Source organism: Coregonus clupeaformis, chromosome 16 (genome assembly GCF_020615455.1).
Source record: "Coregonus clupeaformis isolate EN_2021a chromosome 16, ASM2061545v1, whole genome shotgun sequence".
Lineage (NCBI taxonomy): Eukaryota > Metazoa > Chordata > Actinopteri > Salmoniformes > Salmonidae > Coregonus > Coregonus clupeaformis.
The window spans coordinates 50692954-50715297 of NC_059207.1; the positions used below are offsets into that span (position 1 = coordinate 50692954).

The window sequence follows — 22344 nt, forward strand, 5'->3', positions numbered from 1 at the left end:
CTATAAACTACCCCCTCCCAACTCATGGCAGCCTGATAAGCTAACCAATTGTTCCCTGTGTGTGTTCTCCCCTGACTAGGCTGCAGTGGTGGTGGTGTTTAACTTTGCCATGGTGCTGCTCATCTTCCCTGCCATCCTCAGTATGGACCTGTATCGCAGAGAGGACCGCCGCTTTGACATCTTCTGCTGCTTCTACAGGTAACACACACACACACAGAAACACACACACACACATACAGTGGCTTGCGAAAGTATTCACCCCCCTTGGCATTTTTCCTGTTTTGTTGCCTTACAACCTGGAATTAAAATGGATTTTTTTGGGGGTTTGTATCATTTGATTTACACAACATGCCTACCACTTTGAAGATGCAAAATATTTTTTGGGTCAAACAAACAAGAAATAAGACAAAAAAAAAACAGAAAACTTGAGTGTGCATAACTATTCACCCCCCCAAAGTCAATACTTTGTAGAGCCACCTTTTGCAGCAATTACAGCTTCAAGTCTCTTGGGGTATGTCTCTATAAGCTTGGCACATCTAGCCACTGGGATCTTTGCCCATTCTTCAAGGCAACACTGCTCCAGCTCCTTCAAGTTGGATGGGTTCCGCTGGTGTACAGCAATCTTTAAGTCATACCACAAATTCTCAATTGGATTGAGATCTGGGCTTTGACTAGGCCATTCCAATACATTTAAATGTTTCCCCTTAAACCACTCAAGTGTTGCTTTAGCAGTATGCTTAGGGTCATTGTCCTGCTGGAAGGTGAACCTCCGTCCCAGTCTCAAATCTCTGAAAAACTGAAACAGGTTTCCCTCAAGAATTTCCCTGTATTTAGCACCATCCATCATTCCTTCAATTCTGACCAGTTTCCCAGTCCCTGCCGATGAAAAACATCCCCACAGCATGATGCTGCCACCACCATGCTTCACTGTGGGGATGGTGTTCTCGGAGTGATGAGATGTGTTGGGTTTGTGCCAGACATAGCGTTTTCCTTGATGGCCAAAAAGCTCAATTTTAGTCCAGGTTGACCAGAGTACTTTCTTCCATATGTTTGGGGAGTCTCCCACATGCCTTTTGGCAAACACCAAACGTGTTTTCTTATGTTTTTCTTTAAGCAATTGCTTTTTTCTGGCCACTCTTCCGTAAAGCTCAGCTCTGGGTAGTGTATGGCTTAAAGTGGTCCTATGGACAGATACTCCAATCTCCGCTGTGGAGCTTTGCAGCTCCTTCAGGGTTATCTTTGGTCTCTTGGTTGCCTCTCTGATTAATGCCCTCCTTGCCTGGTCCGTGAGTTTTGGTGGGCGGCCCTCTCTTGGCAGGTTTGTTGTGGTGCCATATTCTTTCCATTTTTAAATAATGGATTTAATGGTGCTCCATGGGATGTTCAAAGTTTCAGATATTTTTTTATAACCCAACCCTGATCTGTACTTCTCCACAACTTTGTTCCTGACCTGTTTGGAGAGCTCCTTGGTCTTCATGGTGCCGCTTGCTTGGTGGTGCCCCTTGCTTAGTGGTGTTGCAGACTCTGGGGCCATTCAGAACAGGTGTATATATATACTGAGATCATGTGACAGATCATATGACACTTAGATTGCACACAGCTGGACTTTATTTAACTAATTATGTGACTTCTGAAGGTAATTGGTTGCACCAGATCTTATTTAGGGGCTTCATAGCAAAGGAGGTGAATACATATGCACACACCACTTTTCCGTTATTTATTTGTTAGAATTTTTTGAAGCAAGTTATTTTTTTCATTTCACTTCACCAATTTGTACTATTTTGTGTATGTCCATTACATGAAATCCAAATAAAAATCCATTTAAATTACAGGTTGTAATGCAACAAAATAGGAAAAACGCCAAGGGGGATTAATACTTTTGCAAGGCACTGTATACTGTACATATATACACACACACACACACACTGTATATCTCTTCCCACCCTGTGGTTATTAAAGGTGTGTTATGTGTCATATTTTTCCATGTGATTACAGATGAGTGTATCTCTACCTCAACTCCCCTCACTGATCCTTTAATTACTGTTTAGAGTGTGCTGTCTGTCTGTCTGTTTATCCTTCTCTCTATTAAACATCACCTGCCTGTCTGTGCATGTTCAGCTCCATAACACTGACAGAGGCACACATTCAATAAACTCACAGAATTACACACACGCACATATACCAAACATCTCCAGCCCCAGTGCTGTCTGTCTGTCTGTCTGTCTGTCTGTCTGTCTGTCTGTCTGTCTGTCTGTCTCCAGCCTGTGTACTAACTCTCTGTCTGTCTGTGTCTCTCCAGCCCGTGTGCTAACAGAGTGATCCAGATCGAGCCCCAGGCCTACCTGGAAGGAGCGGACGGCAGCCGCTACAGCCCCCCTCCTACCTCCTACCGCACCCCCCCTCCCTCCTACAGCAGCCATGGTTTCTCCCAGCAGACTCAGATCACCATGCAGTCTACTGTCCAGCTGAGGACAGAGTACGACCCCAGGACTCAGGCCTTCTATACTACGGCCGAACCCAGGTCCCAGATCTCTGTACAACCGTTTACACCCGCAGCCACCGGCCCCGCCAACAACCCCAATGCCAGTCACGGTGGTCATGGCAACAACAACCACCATAGCAACCATCACAGCCGGAGTGGGAGTAGCAGTAGTCACGGCAACCTGAACAACAACAATGGTAGACGTGGTTCCGGCTCAGTCCCGTTCCCTCCTCCTCCCCCGTCCTCCTCTGGTGTCCCCCCGTTCTCCCCCCAGGTGGGGGAGGGGGTGTGTGTGTCAGGGGAAAGTGCCAGCTCCACCAGGGATCTGCTGTCCCAGTTTGGAGAGGCCTCTCTGGGGCTGCGCTGTCTAGAGCCCCCCTGCTCACGATGGACCCTGGCTTCCTTCGCAGAGAAACACTACGCCCCCTTCCTACTGCAGCCCACCACCAAGGTCAGTCTGTCTGTCTCCCTGTGTGTGTGTGTGTGCGTGTGCGTGTGTGTGTTCCTCCCTAGCGGTGGCTAACTCTCAGAGCCTGCTGAGTCAGAGCTATCTAACCACAGAGCTTCAGTAGTAAGTTAGAGTACGTTCTAGTAGTCATATCTCATAGAGCGGGGCTAGACCTGGCCTTCAGTCTGTGGTCAGCATCTGATTACAAATATTTCTGTGTTCTCTCCTGGGTGGGCCCTTAACCCGACCTCCTGACCTGACTGACTCATTCTGTGGTCAGAAAGACAGTACATTAAGCTGGCTGGAGTGTTGAGATGGGTGACTAAACTGGGATAGTAAAACAGGTCCTGATAGTGGTCGTTAAGTGCTCTAGTCTGCGTCCCAAATGGCACCCTATTCCCTATATAGTACACTTCTTTTGAAAAGGGCCCATCTCAACACTCCTCTCTAGTTCACTTTGGAACATGGGATGTTTCTGTGGTCGTTGGGTTTCAGTCTGTAAAGGACCACCCATGTTTGGTGTAGTGTGTACTTATCTCCCTCTCTCCCCCCTCCTCCCTCCTTCCCTCCCTTTCTTCAGGTGGTAGTCATCCTGCTGTTCCTGGTCCTGCTGGGGGTCAGTCTGTACGGGACCACACGGGTACGGGATGGGCTGGAGCTGACCGACATCGTTCCCAGGGAGACCAGCGAGTACGACTTCATCGGGGCCCAGTTCAAGTTCTTCTCCTTCTACAACATGTACGTGGTGACCCAGCGGGCGGAGTACTCCCAGGCCCAGCCCCTGCTCTACCAGCTGCACGGCCGCTTCAACACGGTCCGCTACGTACTGAGGGAGGACAACGGCCAGCTGCCACTCATGTGGCTCCACTACTTCAGGGACTGGCTGCAAGGTGAGGCATATACAGTACATATATACAGTGCATTCAGAAAGTATTCAGAGCCTTTCACTTTTTCCAATTTTTTTGATTTTACAGCCTTATTCTAAAATGGATTTAAATAAAATAAAATGCCTCATAATGACAAAATGAAACAGATTTTTAGAAATGTTTTCAAATTTATTACAAACAAAAAACAGAAATACCTTATTTACATAAGTATTCAGACCCTTTGCTATGAGACTCGAAATTGAGCTCAGGTGCATCCTGTTTCCATTGATCATTCTTGAGATGTTTCTACAACTTGATTCGAGTCCACCTGTGGTAAATGTAATTGATTGGACATGATTTGGAAAGGCACACACCTGTCTATATAAGGTCCCACAGTTGACAGTGCATGTCAGAGCAAATACTTTTTGAGGTCGAAGGAATTGTCCGTAGAACTCCGAGACAGGATTGTGTCGAGGCACAGATCTGGGGAAGCGTACCAAAACATTTCTGCAGCATTGAAGGTCCCCAAGAACACAGTGGCCTCCATCATTCTTAAATGGAAGAAGTTTGGAACCACCAAGACTCTTCCTAGAGCTTGCTGCCCGGCCAAACTGAGCAATCGGGGAGAAGGGCCTTGGTCAGGGAGGTGACCAAGAACCCAATGGTCACTCTGACAGAGCTCTAGAGTTCCTCTGTGGAGATGGGAGAACCTTCCAGAAGGACAACCATCTCTGCAGCACTCCACCAATCAGGCCTTTATGGTAGTGTGCCAGACGGAAGCCACTCCTCAGTAAAAGGCACATAACAGCCCACTTGGAGTTTGCCAAAAGGCACCTAAAGGACTCTCAGACCATGAGAAACAAGATTCTCTGGTCTGATGAAACCAAGATTGAACTCTTTGGCCTGAATGCCAAGCGTCACGTCTGGAGGAAACCATGGTGGTGGCAGCATCATGCTGTGGGGATGTTTTTCAGCGGCAGGGACTGGGAGACTAGTCAGGATCGAGGGAAAGATGAACGGAGAAAAGTACAGAGATATCCTTGATGAAAACCTGCTCCAGAGCGCTCAGGACCTCAGACTGGGGCGAAGGTTCACCTTCCAACAGGACAATGATCCTAAGCAACCAGCCAAGACAACGCAGAAGTGGCTTCGGGACAAGTCTCTGAAATTCCTTGAGTGGCCCAGCCAGAGCCCGGACTGGAACCCGATCGAACATCTCTGGAGAGACCTGAAAATAGCTGTGTAGTGACACTCCCCATCCAACCTGACCGAGCTTGAGAGGATCTGCAGAGAAGAATGGGAGAAACTCCCCAAAACAGGTGTGCCAAGCTTGTAGCGTCATACCCAAGAAGACTCAAGGCTGTAATCACTGCCAAAGGTGCTTCAACAAAGTACTGAGTAAAGGGTCTGAATACTTATATAAATGTGTTATTTCAGTTTTACAAAAATGTCAAAAAAACTGTTTTTGCTTTGTCATTATAGGTTATTGTGTGTAGATTGATGAGGAGAGAAAAAAAACGATTGAATCCATTTTAGAATAAGGCTGCAACGTCACAAAATGTGGAAAAAGTCAAGGGGTCTGAATACTTTCCGAATGCACTGTACATGCATACAAACACACAGGCTTGCACCGTACACTTTTTAGTTGTCATATTCTACAGTCATCCTCATTAGCTCCGGTTGTTTTCCAGCAACATGAATCATGTAGACCTAGGCCTGTAAACAACAACTAGACAGCGCTGGGGATGAGTGCGGGTTGAAGTGCTTGTACATTTACGTGTGTATTTATCTGCATCCGCGCTTGCATACGTATGTATGTGTGTGCTTGAATGTGTGGCATGCGGCGTGCGTGTGTGTGGCTAGGCAGGGAGCTGCAGAGTGGGTGGGTTACAGAGAGCTGTGTTTCATATTGCTCAGTGAGATGGCTGGACAAATTGGACCCAGACAGCAAGCAGAGGGAGACCCAAAACACTATCCCAGAAACAGGCTACTGGCCAGGGGGAACGGAGAGGGGAGTGCATGAGGCCAAGAGGAGAGAAACACTACAGAAAAGAGAGAGAGCAATGAAATAATTAGTAATTGAGAGGTAGAGATAGAGGGCATGCAGGAAAGATGTTAAGAAACAGAGGGAGAGAGATATATTCTCAGCCAGTTCTACTTGAACAAAAAAAAAGTTTGTGTTGGTCCTTCTCTTATACAAAGCACTAACTAGACCGTATGCACCATGTACCAACGTCTTTTAAGAAGGCGTTTAAGTGAGGTCTCATAAAGTGCGCAGGGGAGAAATGTGTGTAATTAGACAATCATTATCCCACTCAGTGTGTGGGGCTAAAACTGAAACACATTGACTAACAGGCCCTGGATTACTAGTCTCACATCGCAACCATTTGGAAGAGATTTAACACATTCAACGCTTTGTGCTGAGATTCAAGTTCAAGCAGACATAAGCACACAAACAACCCCCAGCCATACAGAGAGAGAGAGAGAGAGAGAGAGAGAAGAGAGAGAGAAGAGAGAGAGAGAAGAGAGAGAGAGAGGAGAGAGAGAGAAGAGAGAGAGAGAGGAGAGAGAGAGAGAGAGAGAGAGACCTGCTGGTGTTGTTGTTGTTGTTGTTGTTGTGTGTGTCAGGTTTGAGGTCTTGGGGGCTGTGTAATTGTGAGACAAAAAGAGGTTGTCGTGAGCCGAAATGGAGTGGGTTCTACAGAAGATGCCATTACTGTGTTGTATGTCTATATGTAGCCAATATCTCCATAGGCCAGAGCTTCACGGAGGAAGGTTTAGTGATCTCCTGGAAGAGAGACTTCACATGTTGTTGTGCCCTGTTTGGTTTGTTTCTGTTAGAAACCGATTGGTCATGCTTCTAATGACTTCTACAATGGTCTGGCTACTGCTGTGTTCCGTTGTGGTGCTCTGCTCCAGGAACAGAATGCTGCTCTGTCTCTGTTCGCTGTTTGAAGAGTGTGGTCAAGGCCTTGTGGTCCTGCTTTTAGAAGTTATCTTGAAGAATGCGGTCGTGCCCACAGGTCATTGTGAACAACATGGCCCGTTTTGGATGTGTGGTAGAGGTTTCTTTAGATAAAAAAAAAAGAAGAGTGTTGTCCTGTTTTGCAGTGTGAATGAAACATGTTGAGAGTTCTGTTGGTCTTGGTGTGGAATGTGGTTCAAGTTTTTGATGTGGTCATGTGTTTTGTGTGTTCAAGTAAATTTTTCGTAGACCGAAGTGGTGTTCTGTGTAGTATGTTTTGATGTATGGGTATGCTATGGTTATTTTTATTTTGGTGAATGTTTTATTATGTTATGGTTGTGTTATGGTTTTTTTGTGTGTTGTGATGTATAATTATGTTATGGTTGTGTTAAACCTCCAAACGAGCTTCAATGCCATACAACACTCCTTCCGTAGCCTCCAATTTCTCTTAAACGCTAGTAAAACTAAATGCATGCTCTTCAATCGAACGCTGCTTGCACCCGCCCGCCCGACTAGAATCACTACTCTCGGCGGGTCTTAGAATATGTTGACAACTACAGGTGTCTGGTTAGACCGTAAACTCTCCTTCCAGACTCACATTAAGCATCTCAAATCCAAAGTTAAATCTAGAATCGGCTTCTTATTTCGCAACAAAGCCTCCTTCACTCATGCTGCCAAACATGCCCTTGTAAAACTGACTATCCTACCGATCCTTGACTTCGGCAATGTCATTTACGAAATAGCCTCCAACACTCTACTCAGCAAATTGGATGTAGTCTATCACCGTGCCATCCGTTTTGTCACCAAAGCCCCATATACTACCCACCATTGTGACCTGTACGCTCTCGTTGGCTGGCCCTCACTACATATTCGTTGCCAAACCCACTGGCTCCAGGTAATCTATAAATCACTGCTAGTCATATCCCCGCCTTATTTTAGCTCATTGGTCACCATAGCAACACCCACCCGTAGTATGCGCTCCAGCAGGTATATCTCACTGGTCATCCCCAAAGCCAACACCTCCTTTGGCCGCAATTCCTTTCAGTTCTCTGCTGCCAATGACTGGAACGAACTGCAAAATTCTCTGAAGCTGGAGACTCTTATCTCCCTCACTAACTTTAAGCATCAGTTGTCAGAGCAGCTTACCGATCACTACACCTGTACACAGCCCATCTGTAATTAGCCCACCCAACTACCTCATATTGTTATTTATTTTGCTCATTTGCACCCCAGTATCTCTATTTGCATATCATCTTCTGCACATCTATCACTCCAGTGTTAATAATACATTGTAATTATTTTGCACTATGGCCTATTTATTGCCTTACCTCCATAACTTACTACATTTGCACACACTGTATATAGATTTTCTATTTTTCTATTGTGTTTAGCAGACGCTCTTATCCAGAGCAACTTACATCCAGAGTGCATACATTATTTTTTTGTTTTTCATACTGGCCACCTGTGGGAAGCGAACCCACAACCCTGGCGTTGCAAACGCCATGCTCTACCAACTGAGCTACATCCCTGCCGGCCATTCCCTCCCCTACCCTGGACGACGCTGGGCCAATTGTGCGCCGCCCCATGGGTTTCCCGGTCGCGGCCGGCTACGACAGAGCCTGGATTCGAACCAGGATCTCTAGTGGCACAGCTAGCACTGCGATGCAGTGCCTTAGACCACTGCGCCACTCGTTTGTTTATTCCATATGTAACTCTTTGTTGTTGCTGTTTTTATCGCACTGCTTTGCTTTATCTTGGCCAGGTCGCAGTTGTAAATGAGAACTTGTTCTCAACTGGCTTACCTGGTTAAATAAAAAAATGGTTGTTTTGTGTGGTTGTGATGTATGGTTATATTATGGTTGTGATATGGTTGTGTTGTGGTTGTGTATCTACAGGTCTGCAGGCAGCGTTTGATCAGGACTGGGAGGCGGGTCGGATCACACAGAGCAGCTACAGGAACGGTTCAGACGACGGGATCCTGGCCTACAAACTACTGGTACAGACCGGACGTAGGGACAAGCCCATCAACTTCAACCAGGTGAGACCCACTTAATAATACCAGGCTAAACCCATTCACTTCAACCAGGTGAGACCCACTTAATAATACCAGGCTAAACCCATTCACTTCAACCAGGTGAGACCCACTTAATAATACCAGGCTAAACCCATTCACTTCAACCAGGTGAGACCCACTTAATAATACCAGGCTAAACCCATTCACTTCAACCAGGTGAGATCCATTTATTAATAATCCTTTACACTCGAGGGAATTGGCCTATATGGACAGGGCTAAATTGAAATGTTTCTTACAGAAGAAATATGGAAAGCATATGCATAACTATGGTAGCAATTAAAAGGGAAGTTTGGAGATAATAGGAAAATTATTAGACTTTAGGTGAGAACACAACAGTTCACCTGACACAAGACTGAATCCAAACATTATACTGTTGATTTGATGTGTTTTACATTTACTGTACTTTTTGCCACATTTGTTGATAACGAAATCAAAAAATACTCTGGATACATTCAGTAACATGATAAGAATATGTGGGGTAGGTGCAACATCAGACAAAACAATGACAAGGGTATGAGTGAGAGGTCTAACTGGTGTTTCAAAGTGGCCACACACCTCTCCAAAGTGTGCACAGTTCCTAAGTCATTTCAATGCACTTTTATGACTCAAAGAAAAGTATTCAACTATAAAGAGCTTTTTTGAGCTCTCCTAGCTGTGCCGTTGATGAACTAGAGCAAGCACACTTGTAGTTGTTTAGTTTGGAACACAGCCCTGCATCCCCGCCTTTACACAATTACTGTTGTTGTTTACGCAAAACGGTCCATTATAAATCGCAATCTGGGTCAAATGGGAATAATTTGAAAGCTTGTTCTATTGCCAACATGACTAGCTAAATTATAAAATACGATCTTACAGTGTTAGGCTTTCACAAGCCAATTCAGAGAAGCAGATCGTAATTTTGGTGCACATAGAATGGAGCCATGAGTGCATTCAGATGCGTGGTCCGCGGCAAACTTTCTTCACAATACAACAAACATAGGCTTATTCTGTTCAGGACAACCCAAGGTATAACGCCATGTCATCTTGTAGCTGTACATCAAACATAGTTATCATAAACATTGACACTGTATATGACATTAGTTTTATGATATGGAAATGTGAAGGGCACATTTAGTAAACGGGTGTTTATTATAATCCTCAACGTCTCGTAATTTACCGCATTTCCCTCACTCAGACAACAAAACATTTAACAAAGTTGCCCAATTAGCTGGAGGGATGGGGCCAACTTCTTGTCACGCGCAGTGCTCAAGTTCAGAACAGCTGTCAGTCAAAACCCATACAGCACTGTGAAGCGCAGAGCCAGAGCTCTGACATCATGTATAGCATGTTACTGTACAGCCACTGCATTCCAATTTAGGCGCTTATCAGTGTCGAAATCAGCCATTTTCAACCAGTATACGGGTACGAGTGTAAAGGGCTACTACCAGGCAAAAGCCTGGTGAGACCCACTTATTAAAACCAGGCTAAACCCATTAACTTCAACCTGGTGACTTGTCTCCAACCCATTTATATAAAAAAAGTGAGTCAACTAGGTGGGTGTACAGTATGATCAAAACTCCTTTATCTAAACCAGGTGGGTGTGGGATCGTAAGTCGTTCACTTTAACCAGGTTATTATTTGATGATTACTACAAAGCAAGCCTGTCAACATCTGCCTAGGGAAGATACTGTATGTCTCGAACATATTTGACTTACGCATAACTATTTGAATGCTTGATGATGCTCTGTAGCGTTCTTATCCTGTCCTTCTCATCTCTTGTCCTGGCATGTAGCAGTGGTACAGTAGGATTGTACAACATTGGATTTTGATTAAGCCTTGGAGAATGGGATACTGAGTGTCACAGAGGCCATTTTGTCCTTTGTGGGTGTGCGTGTGAGTCGAGGTCTGTGGCCGGGCCTAGGAAAGCCACACCCGGCTTATAAACAGGCCTCTCTCTCTCTCTCTCTCTCTCTCTCTCTCTCTCTCTCTCTCTCTCTGCACGCTCTCTCTCTCTCTACCTCTCTCTCTCTCTCTCTCGCTCTCTCTCTCTCTCCCTCTCTACCTCTCTCTCTACTTTCTCTCTCTCTCTCTCTCTCTCTCTCTCTCTCTCTCTCTCTCTCTCTCTCTCTCTCTCTCTCTCTCTACCTCTCTCATCTATCTCTCTCTCTCCCTCTCTCTCTTGCTGATGACTTTACCAAGCCCAGGAATTTAAAGCCCTCGCCGGGGCTGCAACCCACCTCTGAAAAAGCTATTAACTCTTAATTCAAACCGTTTGTCCCATTTGCTGCTAGCTACAGGCTAGATACCCAACTCTAACCATGGTGTGTGTGTATGTGTTTGTGTTCCCTTCTGCATCAGATAACTTTCACAGTGTTTCTAGTTAGGGCTAGGTGTAATAGTAAGCTGCCAGACAGAGGAAGATAGATGACAATATCATGCCCCCTGGAGTCTGAAGATATGTGTGTGTGTGTTGGTGAGTGTGTGTGATCCTCCACTATGTGGCTAATAGTGTAGCCTAGCAGTATCTCCCAAATCGTCGCTGTCTGATGAAAACCTCTTATCTCCAAAACAGAAACTTTTCAGGAAATTGAAAAAAAGTACCGTTAATGAACATACACTTATGAAACTTCAGAAGCTATTTTGAATACATTTTCTTGGTCCTTGAATCATGAAAATTTCAGAGTGCATTGAGGGGAGTTACTGCTTTCAATAAAATAAAATAAAAAATGTGGGCAAAAATTGAGTTACAAGGTTTTCATCAGAAAGCGACGAAATGGTGGGTCTGCTACAGATGTTGTTCTGTTAGTTGGATGGGCTTTTGCTTTTAGTTGGTTGTTGGTAAACCACTGGCATAGATGTCACGAAACAACCTGGGAGGCATGCTGGTGTGCGGGCGGCCCTGTGATGTCACTTCCTGTGCCTGTGAGGGAAGCAGAGCTGGCTGCAGTGCGATGGGCCGTCAGCCGTGCTCCATGGGCTTCCCGTGACAGCTTGAAGACATACAGTGGTTGCGTATCCTGCTGCTTAATGCAAGACAGACCTCTGGAATTCAACTCTCTCTCTCTCTCTCTCTCTCTCTCTCTCTCTCTCTCTCTCCTTGTCTCTCTCTTTCTCTTACTCTTTCTCTCTCTCTCTCTCTCTCTCTCTCTCTCTCTCTCTCTCTCTCTCTTCCATCTTCTTATTTTCTCTGTGCTCTGCTGCCGTGTCCCCTTTCAATGAGTGGAGAAGAGCTGAAGCTCGTGATGTCTTTGAGTCAACACTGTGTGCGGGTGTGCGTGTGTGTGTGTGAGAGAGAGCGAGAGAGTAAATTTTTTTGTCAAAGTGTGCACGCATATACTGTACAGTAGTAGCTGTATTTTTTTCCCTGTCAAATTAAGAACAGATATTTTCCAACCCCGGCAAATTGCAAAGCTAGATGTTTTATTTTGATATGCCACACCACAGCTTTCTGGGGAGGCATTTTCTCTTTGATGTGTTTCTGCTAACATTTCTCCCAGCACTGGACGGCCATTCGTTCCTTATGGCCAAGGGAATTATATGAAAGTTGGCAATGTGTGTGTTTCTTAGAGAGAGAGAGTGAGAGAGTGAAGTGGAGAGAAAGACAGGGAGGCAAAGAGAGAGAAAGAAAAGGTGAGTAGAAGAAAAGAGAGAGAGATGATGAGGGAAAGAGAGGGATAGGGAAAGAAAAAGAGGGGCAAAAGGGTGAGAGAAAGAGAGAGTGAGGCAAAAGAGGGTGGAAAGGAGAGGGAAAAGGAGCAAGCAAGGGAAAGTGGGAGAGAGAGAGAGGCTGCCTTTGCTACTGCTATCAAGAGCCCTTTTCTTCTCGGTCCGGATCCGACTGTGGTGCAGGGCATTCTGGGTATCCGTAGGGGTCAGGAGAAGCAAGCACGAGCAACATTTGTACAGATGCTGTGTTATTTTTATAGCTCTACTCCATTTGCTGGGTGGCATTTCCTTCAGTGTTAACAGCGAGGTTAACTGCACACAGACGCACACAGGGACCCCAGCCAATTTTTTTATTGTTACGCTAACTAACTCAAGCAATTTTTCTCTCCCCCTCTCCTCCCCTCCACACCTCCCCCTACCTACCCCAGGACTCCCCCTCACCCCTAACCCTGCCTCTGTGAACGAGGGATTTATTGTACTGAGAAGGGCGAGTGGCATAGAGTGGTGTGGAGTAATGGAGGTAGCTAGCTACGGCCCCCCGCTCTCACAGGGGAGGGAGCTACAGCCCTCAGAGTCTTGAGAGGGGGGAAGCTAGCACTAGGCTAGTTAGCTCTGGGGGAAGCTAGCTAGCTGCTTCTGTTAGGGAATTGAGGTAGTTGTAAGAGAAAATAACTCGCTAGTTTGAAGTGGTGTGCAGTAATGGCTGTTACTTTCAGGAGCTAGCTACTAAGGCTTCCCGCTCTCACATGGGAGGGAGCCAGCTATAGCCATGGGGGGAGGGAGGGTAGCTGTTAGCCAGCCATGTTGTGGAAGTGAGGTAACCAGCTAGTTCTGCATGGGAAATGAGTTAGCAATGTGAGAAAAAGTAGCGAGGGAAGCTAGTTAGCTCTCAGAGGACTAGGAGGTAGCAAGCTGTAAAAGGTCTGTGTGAGCTAGCCTTTCCTGGCTAGTTCTGTTGGAGAGGCAGGCTGTTCCCAACATGTTACCTGCATGCTTTATTTTTTCAGGAGACTAACACATGTGACCGCCTGAAAGCTGATTTGACATTTTCCATTTTCCATGTAGGCCTAATAATTCTGGGAAGTTCACCGAGAAGTACGGGAAATTTCAGAAGGCACCAGTGTTTGACTGTTTACCTTTCTTTCGGTTGGAGAGAGGGAGAAATAGTTTTAGCTTATTTTTAAAGCTGGTCCGTTTTCTCATGCCCATGCACGGTTATAAACAGGATTTCTGCGGTCGGTTCACATAGAGAAAGTTTTGGGTCAACATGTCGTTTCTACAATGCCCGTCCGTTGCTACAGATGTAGGATCTTAGGGATGTAGCTCAGTTGGTAGAGCATGGCGTTTGCAACGCCAGGGTTGTGGGTTTAATTCTCACGGGGGGCCACTATGAAAAATAAAATAATGGATGCACTCACTAACTGTAAGTCGCTCTGGATAAGAGCGTCTGCTAAATGACTAAAATGTAAAATGTAAATCTTAATTCGATCACTCTTTTGTTGCTGAGAATATTCCTACACAGCAGAAAGTGTATTCAAGGTTTATAAAGGCTTCTAAAGTTTGTAATTTCCACTTTAAAATGTCAGACATGATTTGCCCTAACAAAAAGTATATCCATTAATTGTTATCCACATAGTAATTCACATTTTCTGTTGCTGCATGACTATTATCCTGCTGTAGCAAACTGGCTCAAATTAAGATGTTATATCTGTAACCATCAATATCACTCACTATCGCTCTCCTGCCCTCTCCTCCTCTCTTTCTTTCTCCCTCGTCCTCCCAACCCCTCTCTTTCCCTCTCCCTCTATCCTCCTTTTCAAATATTAACTATTGTCTCCCCCTCTAGCTGACGAGGCAACGCTTGGTGGATGCGGATGGCATCATCAACCCGGGGGCGTTTTACATCTACCTGACGGCGTGGGTCAGCAATGACCCGGTGGCGTACGCAGCCTCTCAGGCCAACATACGGCCACACCCCCCGGAGTGGCTCCACGACCGCACAGACTCCATGCCCGAGACACGCCTCAGCAGTGAGTGACCAATCACAGCACACTTCACTATCACAAACGCCTCTCAATGGCCAATCATATGAGACATACGCTATTTGCTCTCAATAATTATTTGGCACACTGGCCTACTGATTTGGCAATTAAATTAAAACAGATTGGAACTGAATGTAAGAAGTGTGCAGGAACAACTTATCTTGTACCTCTAGAGTTGACATTTATTCAGTACTTGTTATGTTTTGTGGCCTAAGTATTGTGTGGGTAATTTCTCCTTGAGCATTACATTTGACCTCTTTTGCTCAACTTCCATTCCATACGCCTTTATTACATTTGAGCTGCAGTTATGTTAAAGTACCTGTTTCATGGTTTAGTTTGTTTTATTCCATCTGTGGAGTTACTGACCCTTCTCTGCTTTCTGGTTTTAACTGAGGTAGTTGACTGTTTACAGCAGGGTTCCCCAACTGGGTTTTATTTGGCCCCCCAAGTTATCTGAGCAATTTTTGGGGAGAATTTTCATTATTGGACATAAAAGACTGTAAAAACACCAGGAAATAATCTCCAAGTGATTTTGATTTAAGAAAGATGTTCCCAATTAGGCCTATTCCCACATATAATAGAGAGAAACGTGATCATATACAAATGTAAACAAGGTTTGAAATTATAAATGTTTTAGTCAAACATTATATCTGTTTGGGCTTCTTGCGGTCAATTTGACCGCCACAAATTATTTTCAAATTATGTTCCGGCTCCCCGACCATCCGCTCAATACAAAATCGGCCCGTGGCTGAATCTAGTTGATGATCCCTGGTTTACAGTATACTGTACTGTACTGTGTGTGTGTGTGTGCGTGTGTGAAGGCTCGACTTGCAGTGCTAAGGGGGCAGGGAATAGCAGGCTGTGGTACTCTAATTGTGCCTGTGGTGAAAACTCTTACCACCACAGGCCTCTAAGCATTACACACACACACACACACACACACACACACACACACACACACACACACACACACACACACTGCACTCCTAAAACTCAGTGACCCCAGCACTGCCTACACCATGTTCTCATTTCCTTACCACACACACACAGACACACAGAGAGAAAAGTGCTGTGCAGAAGAGAAATAGGTTTGGTTAACAAGCAAAGGCTTGGGTGGGATATACGATTGGATAACAAGCAGGAAGTGCGTTACAGGGAGGAGATGTGATTGGATAACAAGCAGTGAGTGTAAATGTGATTGGCTAAGCAGCGTAGAACGCTTGACTGTGCAGGAACCCCCTGGAGCAGAGCTATGTTGGCAGAGCTCCAACTCCCAGTCCTAATGGAAATTTATAGTGGAGATTATAATGGGCCAAACCATGTTAGCAAGTGGTGCTGTCTAACCCTCCAGGCACTGGATCACACACACACACCACAGAGGGTCTTTGCGGTTCTCATTTTTGGGATGTTTTCGATCAAACGTACGTTTTTGAAAAGAAATATTATGTGAAACAATCTGGAATGGATATTGTAGTGGGGTGTGGTGGGTGAAGGAGAGGGCACATGAAATGAAATGAGTAGCATGATGTTAGTTTGATCAAGTCTGGTGCCCTACAGAAGAGAGTCCTGTTTTGGCAGTGTTGCAATAGTCACTACAAATCAAATGTGGTGTGTGTCATAGTTGACTGCATAACTGTGTAGGCTTTCCCTGTTTGACAGACAGGTATGAGTGTGTGTACGTTTGAGTGTGACTGTGTGTGTGCGTGTGTGTGTGAGAGAGAGGGTGGGGTAATGGTGGTGATTCAAACATTGTAATTACAGCGGATCAACGTCAGGCCTGACACTCTGCTGTGTGTCTGGGGCTGATAGCCCATCATTAGGCTGAGACTGGAGAGAATGGAGCCCTGTTCCTACCAGCCCTCCTTCCCCCCCTACACACACAGACACACACACACAGACACACACACACACACACACACACACACACACACACACACACACCATGCCAGTCCCCCACCAAGGCTCATGGGACCAAGCATCAGCTCTGCCCACCAGCCAGTCCCAATTACCTTCTATAAAGAAGCGAAGTGAGCTGTAACATAACATAGTGCACTTGTTTGAACTGTACCATACTTCCACCTTTTCACCCCCCCCCCACCCCCACTTCTCTCTCTCTATCTCTGTCTAGTTCCTGCGGCCGAGCCCATCGAATACGCACAGTTTCCCTTCTACCTCAACGGGCTCCGCGAGACCCCCCAGTTTGTGGAGGCCATCGAGTCGGTGCGAGCCATCTGCAGTAACTACAGCCGCCAGGGCCTGCCCAGCTACCCCAACGGCTACCCCTTCCTCTTCTGGGAGCAGTACGTAGGCCTCAGACACTGGCTGCTGCTCTCCATCAGCGTGGTGCTAGCCTGCACCTTCCTCGTCTGTGCCCTCTTCCTGCTCAACCCCTGGACCGCCGGTATCATCGTGAGTACACACACAGAGATATACACACACACACACACACACACACACACACACACAAAGACACAATGCACGCACGCAGGCACACACAATGCACATTCTGAAGCTGCAATATTTTTACATTGGATATATTTGCAGCATTTGTGTTGATATTATACATCAGTATGTTTGAAATAAAGTCAATTTCATCAAGCTGTAAGATTAAAATCCTCTAAAAAAGAGATTCCCTTAATACAGTACGTTCCAAACCATCCGTTTTAAACCTCCACTCCCATGCACTGTGCGGCTGTGGGAGTGTGGAAAGGAGATACAGGAGGGCAGTGGTGAGTGGAGGCGAGAGAAGGGAGGAGAGGAGAAAGGGGGAGCTGAGGAGAGGAGTGGGGAGATGGGGAGAGGAGAGGAGATCAGGCTGCTGTGTGTTTTTCTAGCCCAGTCCCGACCCAGTGTTTATCTTGTGCTGTTTAGTCTACTCTGTCTCTCCCAGACACTGACTTCAAATAAATGGGGATAGGACACAAGTTACCAAGGCAACCCCCACTCCCACCAAAAAAACCACCCCTTTTCCCATATTTTTCTCATACACATGTAATGTAGGAGTTTCCAAGGGCACACACATATAAACACATACACTCACACAGCCCTGCTCTGTCTCTCCACGGGTTGTGTTTTTACGACAGGCAATGTTTGGGCCACCTGCGCCCTCTAACGCAAGGCGAGGGGACCTCTTGTTCATCCTCTGGCTTTACAAACCAGATGAAAGGACTAGTTATGGCACGGCTTCAAGTTGAACCATTTGCTTTGTCCAGACCAGGCCACCAGTACCCTACCCTACACCCCTTATCCCCTACCTCCTAACCCCCATAGCCAAACCCTTACCCCAAGGCCACACACACACGCACATACACACACACAGGCGTTCCATCCTCCACCCACCTCAGCCATCTTCAAAGGGCTGGGGCCCCCCTGTAACTCGAGACCTGTCAACTTATAATAGCATTTACTCCTCAGCTCCTGTCCCACTCCTCACAAACCTACACACACACACACACACACACACGTTTGTTTTACTCTCCTTATGGGGACCAAACAATTGATTCCCATTCAAAATCATATTTTCCCTAACCCCTAAACCTAACCCTTAACCTAACCCTAACCCTAGCACTAACCTTAAACTCAAACCCCTAACCCTAACTCCTAACCCTAAACCTAACCCCTAATTCTAACCCTAAACCTAACCCCTAAACCTAACCCCTATGCCTAAAATAGCTGAAATGTCCCCAACTGTCAAAATGTTCCTTGTTTTACTATCCTTGTGAGGACTTCTGGTCCCCACAGGGACAGTAAAACCAGAAACACACACACACACACATTCAAGTTAAGTCTCTCTCAGTACTTTCTGCACCAGTTCATGCTTGATAGGTGGGTTCCCGTTTATTCTAACCATTGGAGAGAACAGTCATTAACGGTCATGTTGGGGTCCTGACTCTCTGTATCCTGGTCCTGTCTCTGATGACCGTGGAGCTGTTTTGGTTCATACTGGGGTTGTTCTCTGGGTTAAAACTGTACATGGTCACTAATGGTTATTAATGGTTGTGTTGCGGCCTGTCTGTTTCAGGTCCTGGTCCTGTCTCTGATGACCGTGGAGTTGTTTGGTATGATGGGGCTGATAGGGATCAAGCTCAGTGCTGTTCCTGTGGTCATCCTCATCGCCTCTGTGGGCATTGGAGTAGAGTTTACTGTCCATGTGGCTCTGGTAAGTACACACATGCACACACACAAACACACACACACATGCAGAAAGTGTATTGTGCTTTTACAAATGACAAGATCGTTTGTCTGAGTAAAGTGTGTGTGTGGATGTTTCAGGCATTCCTCACAGCGATAGGGGACCGTAACAGGCGGGCAGTGCTGGCATTAGAACACATGTTTGCTCCGGTTTTGGACGGAGCCTTCTCTACTCTACTAGGAGTCCTCATGCTAGCAGGCTCCGAGTTTGACTTCATCGTCAGGTGAGTGGGACACACACACACACACACACACACACACACTCATGCACAAAGACTACATCCTAACTCACATACACACATGCACACACTCATGCAGAGACTCATTCTCTCTCTCTCTCTCTCTCTCTCTCTCTCTGTCTGTGGTGTGGCGTCTTGGCGTCAGTAAAGCCTGTATTTCACACAGGAATCTACCTGAAACACCACTCATCCGTGAAGCTTTTCCCTCCATCCTTTTCTACTCTTTCTCCACCCTTCCGTCTCTCTTTTTTTTTTTAACAACAGTATACCTCCTCTCCTCTCTCTTTCTGTCTCTCACACACACACACACACACACACTAAAATCTACTGTAGTTGACGGTCTTAGAGGAAACTGGGGGCAGGATAGAGTGGTGAAGGCCAGAGAGGAAGACAGGAGGGGAAGGAGATGGATGAGGGGAGAGAGAGAGGAAAAGAGAGAGCTGGAAAGTCTTCTGGCTTTTGTAATCTCCTACAGCTACGGGGGGTAGGACGGGAGAAGTGGAAATTAAAACTGACACACTGTGTGTGCGCGCGCGCGTGTGTGTGCATGCATGTTTGTGTGGGCACGCAAATGAGAACATTAGTCATTCCTACCCTTCTATAGGATGAGAAAAACAGAGGTGAGCCAGAGTTCCTATTACTAAGTGCTAAGCATATTGGAACACTGGCTATGTTACATCTGCAGACTACTGTCTAGGTAGCCATTAAAGGGATACTTCAGGGTTTTGGCAATGAGTGAACGTTTTGGTTTTTTCCCTAGCATTACACAAATAATCAAAGGTTGATGATGAGTTGGTTATTTGAATCAGCTGTGTAGTGCTAGGGCAAAAAAAAAACGTGCACCCGGGGGGGGGCCACAGGACCGACTTTGGGAAACCCTGGTCTATGGTATCTACTAGCATGCCTGCAATTACCTTAGACTTCCAGTCATTGTGTTAACGCTAATTACCGATTGCGCTAACGCTAGTTAGCAACTTCCTTCAAACTGCAAGCAAAGACATAAAAATGGTATCCACAAGTTCACATGACTCTGGGGAAGTAGATAAAGGACAAAAATCCCTTTAAATGAGGTAGCTTTGTAATGTGGGTGATCTATCCCTTTAAGCGGGCCACCTCCATCCATGTGGTCTGAAAACACACAGACACACAGACACACCGCCCTGCTCCCTGACCATATAATCATGGGGGTCAACGATGACGTGCCTGGGAGTGAGAGTGCACACACACACCCACACACTAACCCTTCCTTCTCTCCTCCCCTCCTCTGGTTCCCGCTGCTCTCAGGATCTGTCTGAGGCCATTTGAAGTATGGGGTGTTTTTTCCCCAAACAAAGCAGTGCCTGAAGACTGCAGAATAACAACACAGCCTGCTCTTATTTTTCTGCTCATGCTGAAAGAAATGTTGCCTTGACTTTCCCTGTCAACCCCACAAATGTTTTCACTCCAAACAGCTCCAGCGCTGTGTGTGTGTGTTCCAGTGGAGATGTGGCTTTAAACCAAGGCAGAAGCTCTGTGACATCAGCTACTTTCCCCCTCTCAAAGTGTAGAGAGATACCAACAGAGAGGAGAGGAGAGGAGAGGAGAGGAGAGGAGAGGAGAGGAGAGGAGAGGAGAGGAGAGGAGAGGAGAGGGAGAGGAGAGGAGAGGAGAGGAGAGGAGGGAGGGGGGAGGGGAGGGAGAGGAGAGGAGAGGAGAGGAAGAGGAGAGGAGAGGAGAGGAGAGGAGAGGAGAGGAGAGGAGAGGAGAGGAGAGGAGAGGAGAGGAGGGGAGGGGAGGGGAGAGGTATACCCCCTCACTATATCCCCATACCCCCTCACTGTATCCCCAGCTTCCCTCACTGTAGCCCCAGCACCCCTCACTGTATCCCCAGCTTCCCTCACTGTAGCCCCAGCACCCCTCACTGTATCCTCAGCCCCCCTCACTGTATCCTCAGCCCCCCTCACAGTATCCCCAGCCACCTCACTGTATCCCCATACCCCCTCACAGTATCCCCATCCTCCCTTACTTTATCCCCAGGCCCCATCACTGTAGCCCCAGTCTCCCTCACTGTATCCCACCCTCACTGTATCCCCACCCCCTCCCCCTCACTGTATCCCCAGGTCCCATCACTGTAGCCCCAGACTACCTGACTGTAGCCCCAGCCTCCCTCACTGTATCCCCAGCCTCCTGTCCCCAGCCATAGCCTGCCTAAATAAGGCCTGTTTATTGATGCTACTTCACTGGGCAAACAGAACCAGCAGCTCTCTCTCTTCTCTTCTCTTCTCTTCTCTTCTCTTCTCTTCTCTTCTCTTCTCTTCTCTTCTCTTCTCTTCTCTTCTCTTCTCTTCTCTTCTCTTCTCTTCTCTTCTCTTCTCTTCAGACAGACAGACAGACAGACAGACAGACAGACAGACAGACAGACAGACAGACAGACAGTGTAGTATAGTAGGCCAACCATACACTCTGGATATGGATTGGTTCTCCCCATGCTCTGTTAACCTATGAAGACCCTACACTGGAATTCCTGCTCCACTCCGGCCGACAGACACACACACACACACACACAGACGCATAGACGCATAGATGCACACACATACTGAATCATATATACACACACATTTCATGCACACTAACACACACGCAGATCAGTTATAAATGTGTCAGTGCGTTTAGTCTGAGGCCCAGCTGTGTAGCATACCAGCTGGCGGGAGCCAATGTGACTGGACATTGTAACAGAACCGCTTCTGGGATGAACAACTTAACAACTGGATGAAGGCATGTCCAGGGCCCGTATCCACAAAGCCTCTCAGAGTGCTGATCTAGGATCAGGTCCCCACCTGTCCATAGAGATGTAGGATCTTAATTTGATCACTCAGTGTATTCGAGGTTTTAAAAGGCTTCTAAAGTTGGTAATTTCCACTTTAAAATGTCAGACTTGATTTGCCCTGACAAGAAATGTATCAACCCCTACAAAAAATCTCCATTAATTATAATCCACATAATAATTTACATTTTCTGTTGCTGCAGGATTATTTTCCTGCTATAGCAAACTGTCTCAAATCAAGATCCTACATCTGTACACATTAAGAACACCTACCTAATATTGAGTTGCACACAAGCCTAAGATCACCATGCGCAATGCCAAGCGTCAGCTGGAGTGGTGTAAAGTTTGTCGCCATTGGACTCTGGAGCAGTGGAAACGTGTTCTCTGGAGTGATGAATCACGCTTCACCATCTGGCAGTCCGACAGACAAATCAAATCAAATCAAATGTTATTGGCCACATGCACCGAATACAACAGGTGCAGACATTACAGTGAAATGCTTACTTAAAGCCCTTAACCATCAGTGCATTTATTTTTAATAAAAAAGTAAAATAAAACAACAACAAAAAAGTGTTGAGAAAAAAAAGAG

General features: G+C 46.3%; 1 protein-coding gene across 3 annotated transcripts in view; it reads left to right on the plus strand.

Moving 5' to 3' along the window:
• The window catches only part of ptch1 (patched 1), an 85305-nt gene that overhangs the window by 55290 nt on the left and 7671 nt on the right, over positions 1 to 22344 (plus strand). For all 3 annotated transcript variants that reach the window (XM_045225775.1, XM_045225774.1, XM_045225776.1), the window contains 8 exons: positions 80 to 198; positions 2300 to 2933; positions 3511 to 3820; positions 8657 to 8799; positions 14327 to 14510; positions 16651 to 16931; positions 18544 to 18681; positions 18795 to 18937. In XM_045225775.1, the coding sequence (XP_045081710.1) occupies positions 80 to 198; positions 2300 to 2933; positions 3511 to 3820; positions 8657 to 8799; positions 14327 to 14510; positions 16651 to 16931; positions 18544 to 18681; positions 18795 to 18937 (1952 nt within the window). The remainder of the gene's footprint in view (positions 1 to 79; positions 199 to 2299; positions 2934 to 3510; positions 3821 to 8656; positions 8800 to 14326; positions 14511 to 16650; positions 16932 to 18543; positions 18682 to 18794; positions 18938 to 22344) is intronic.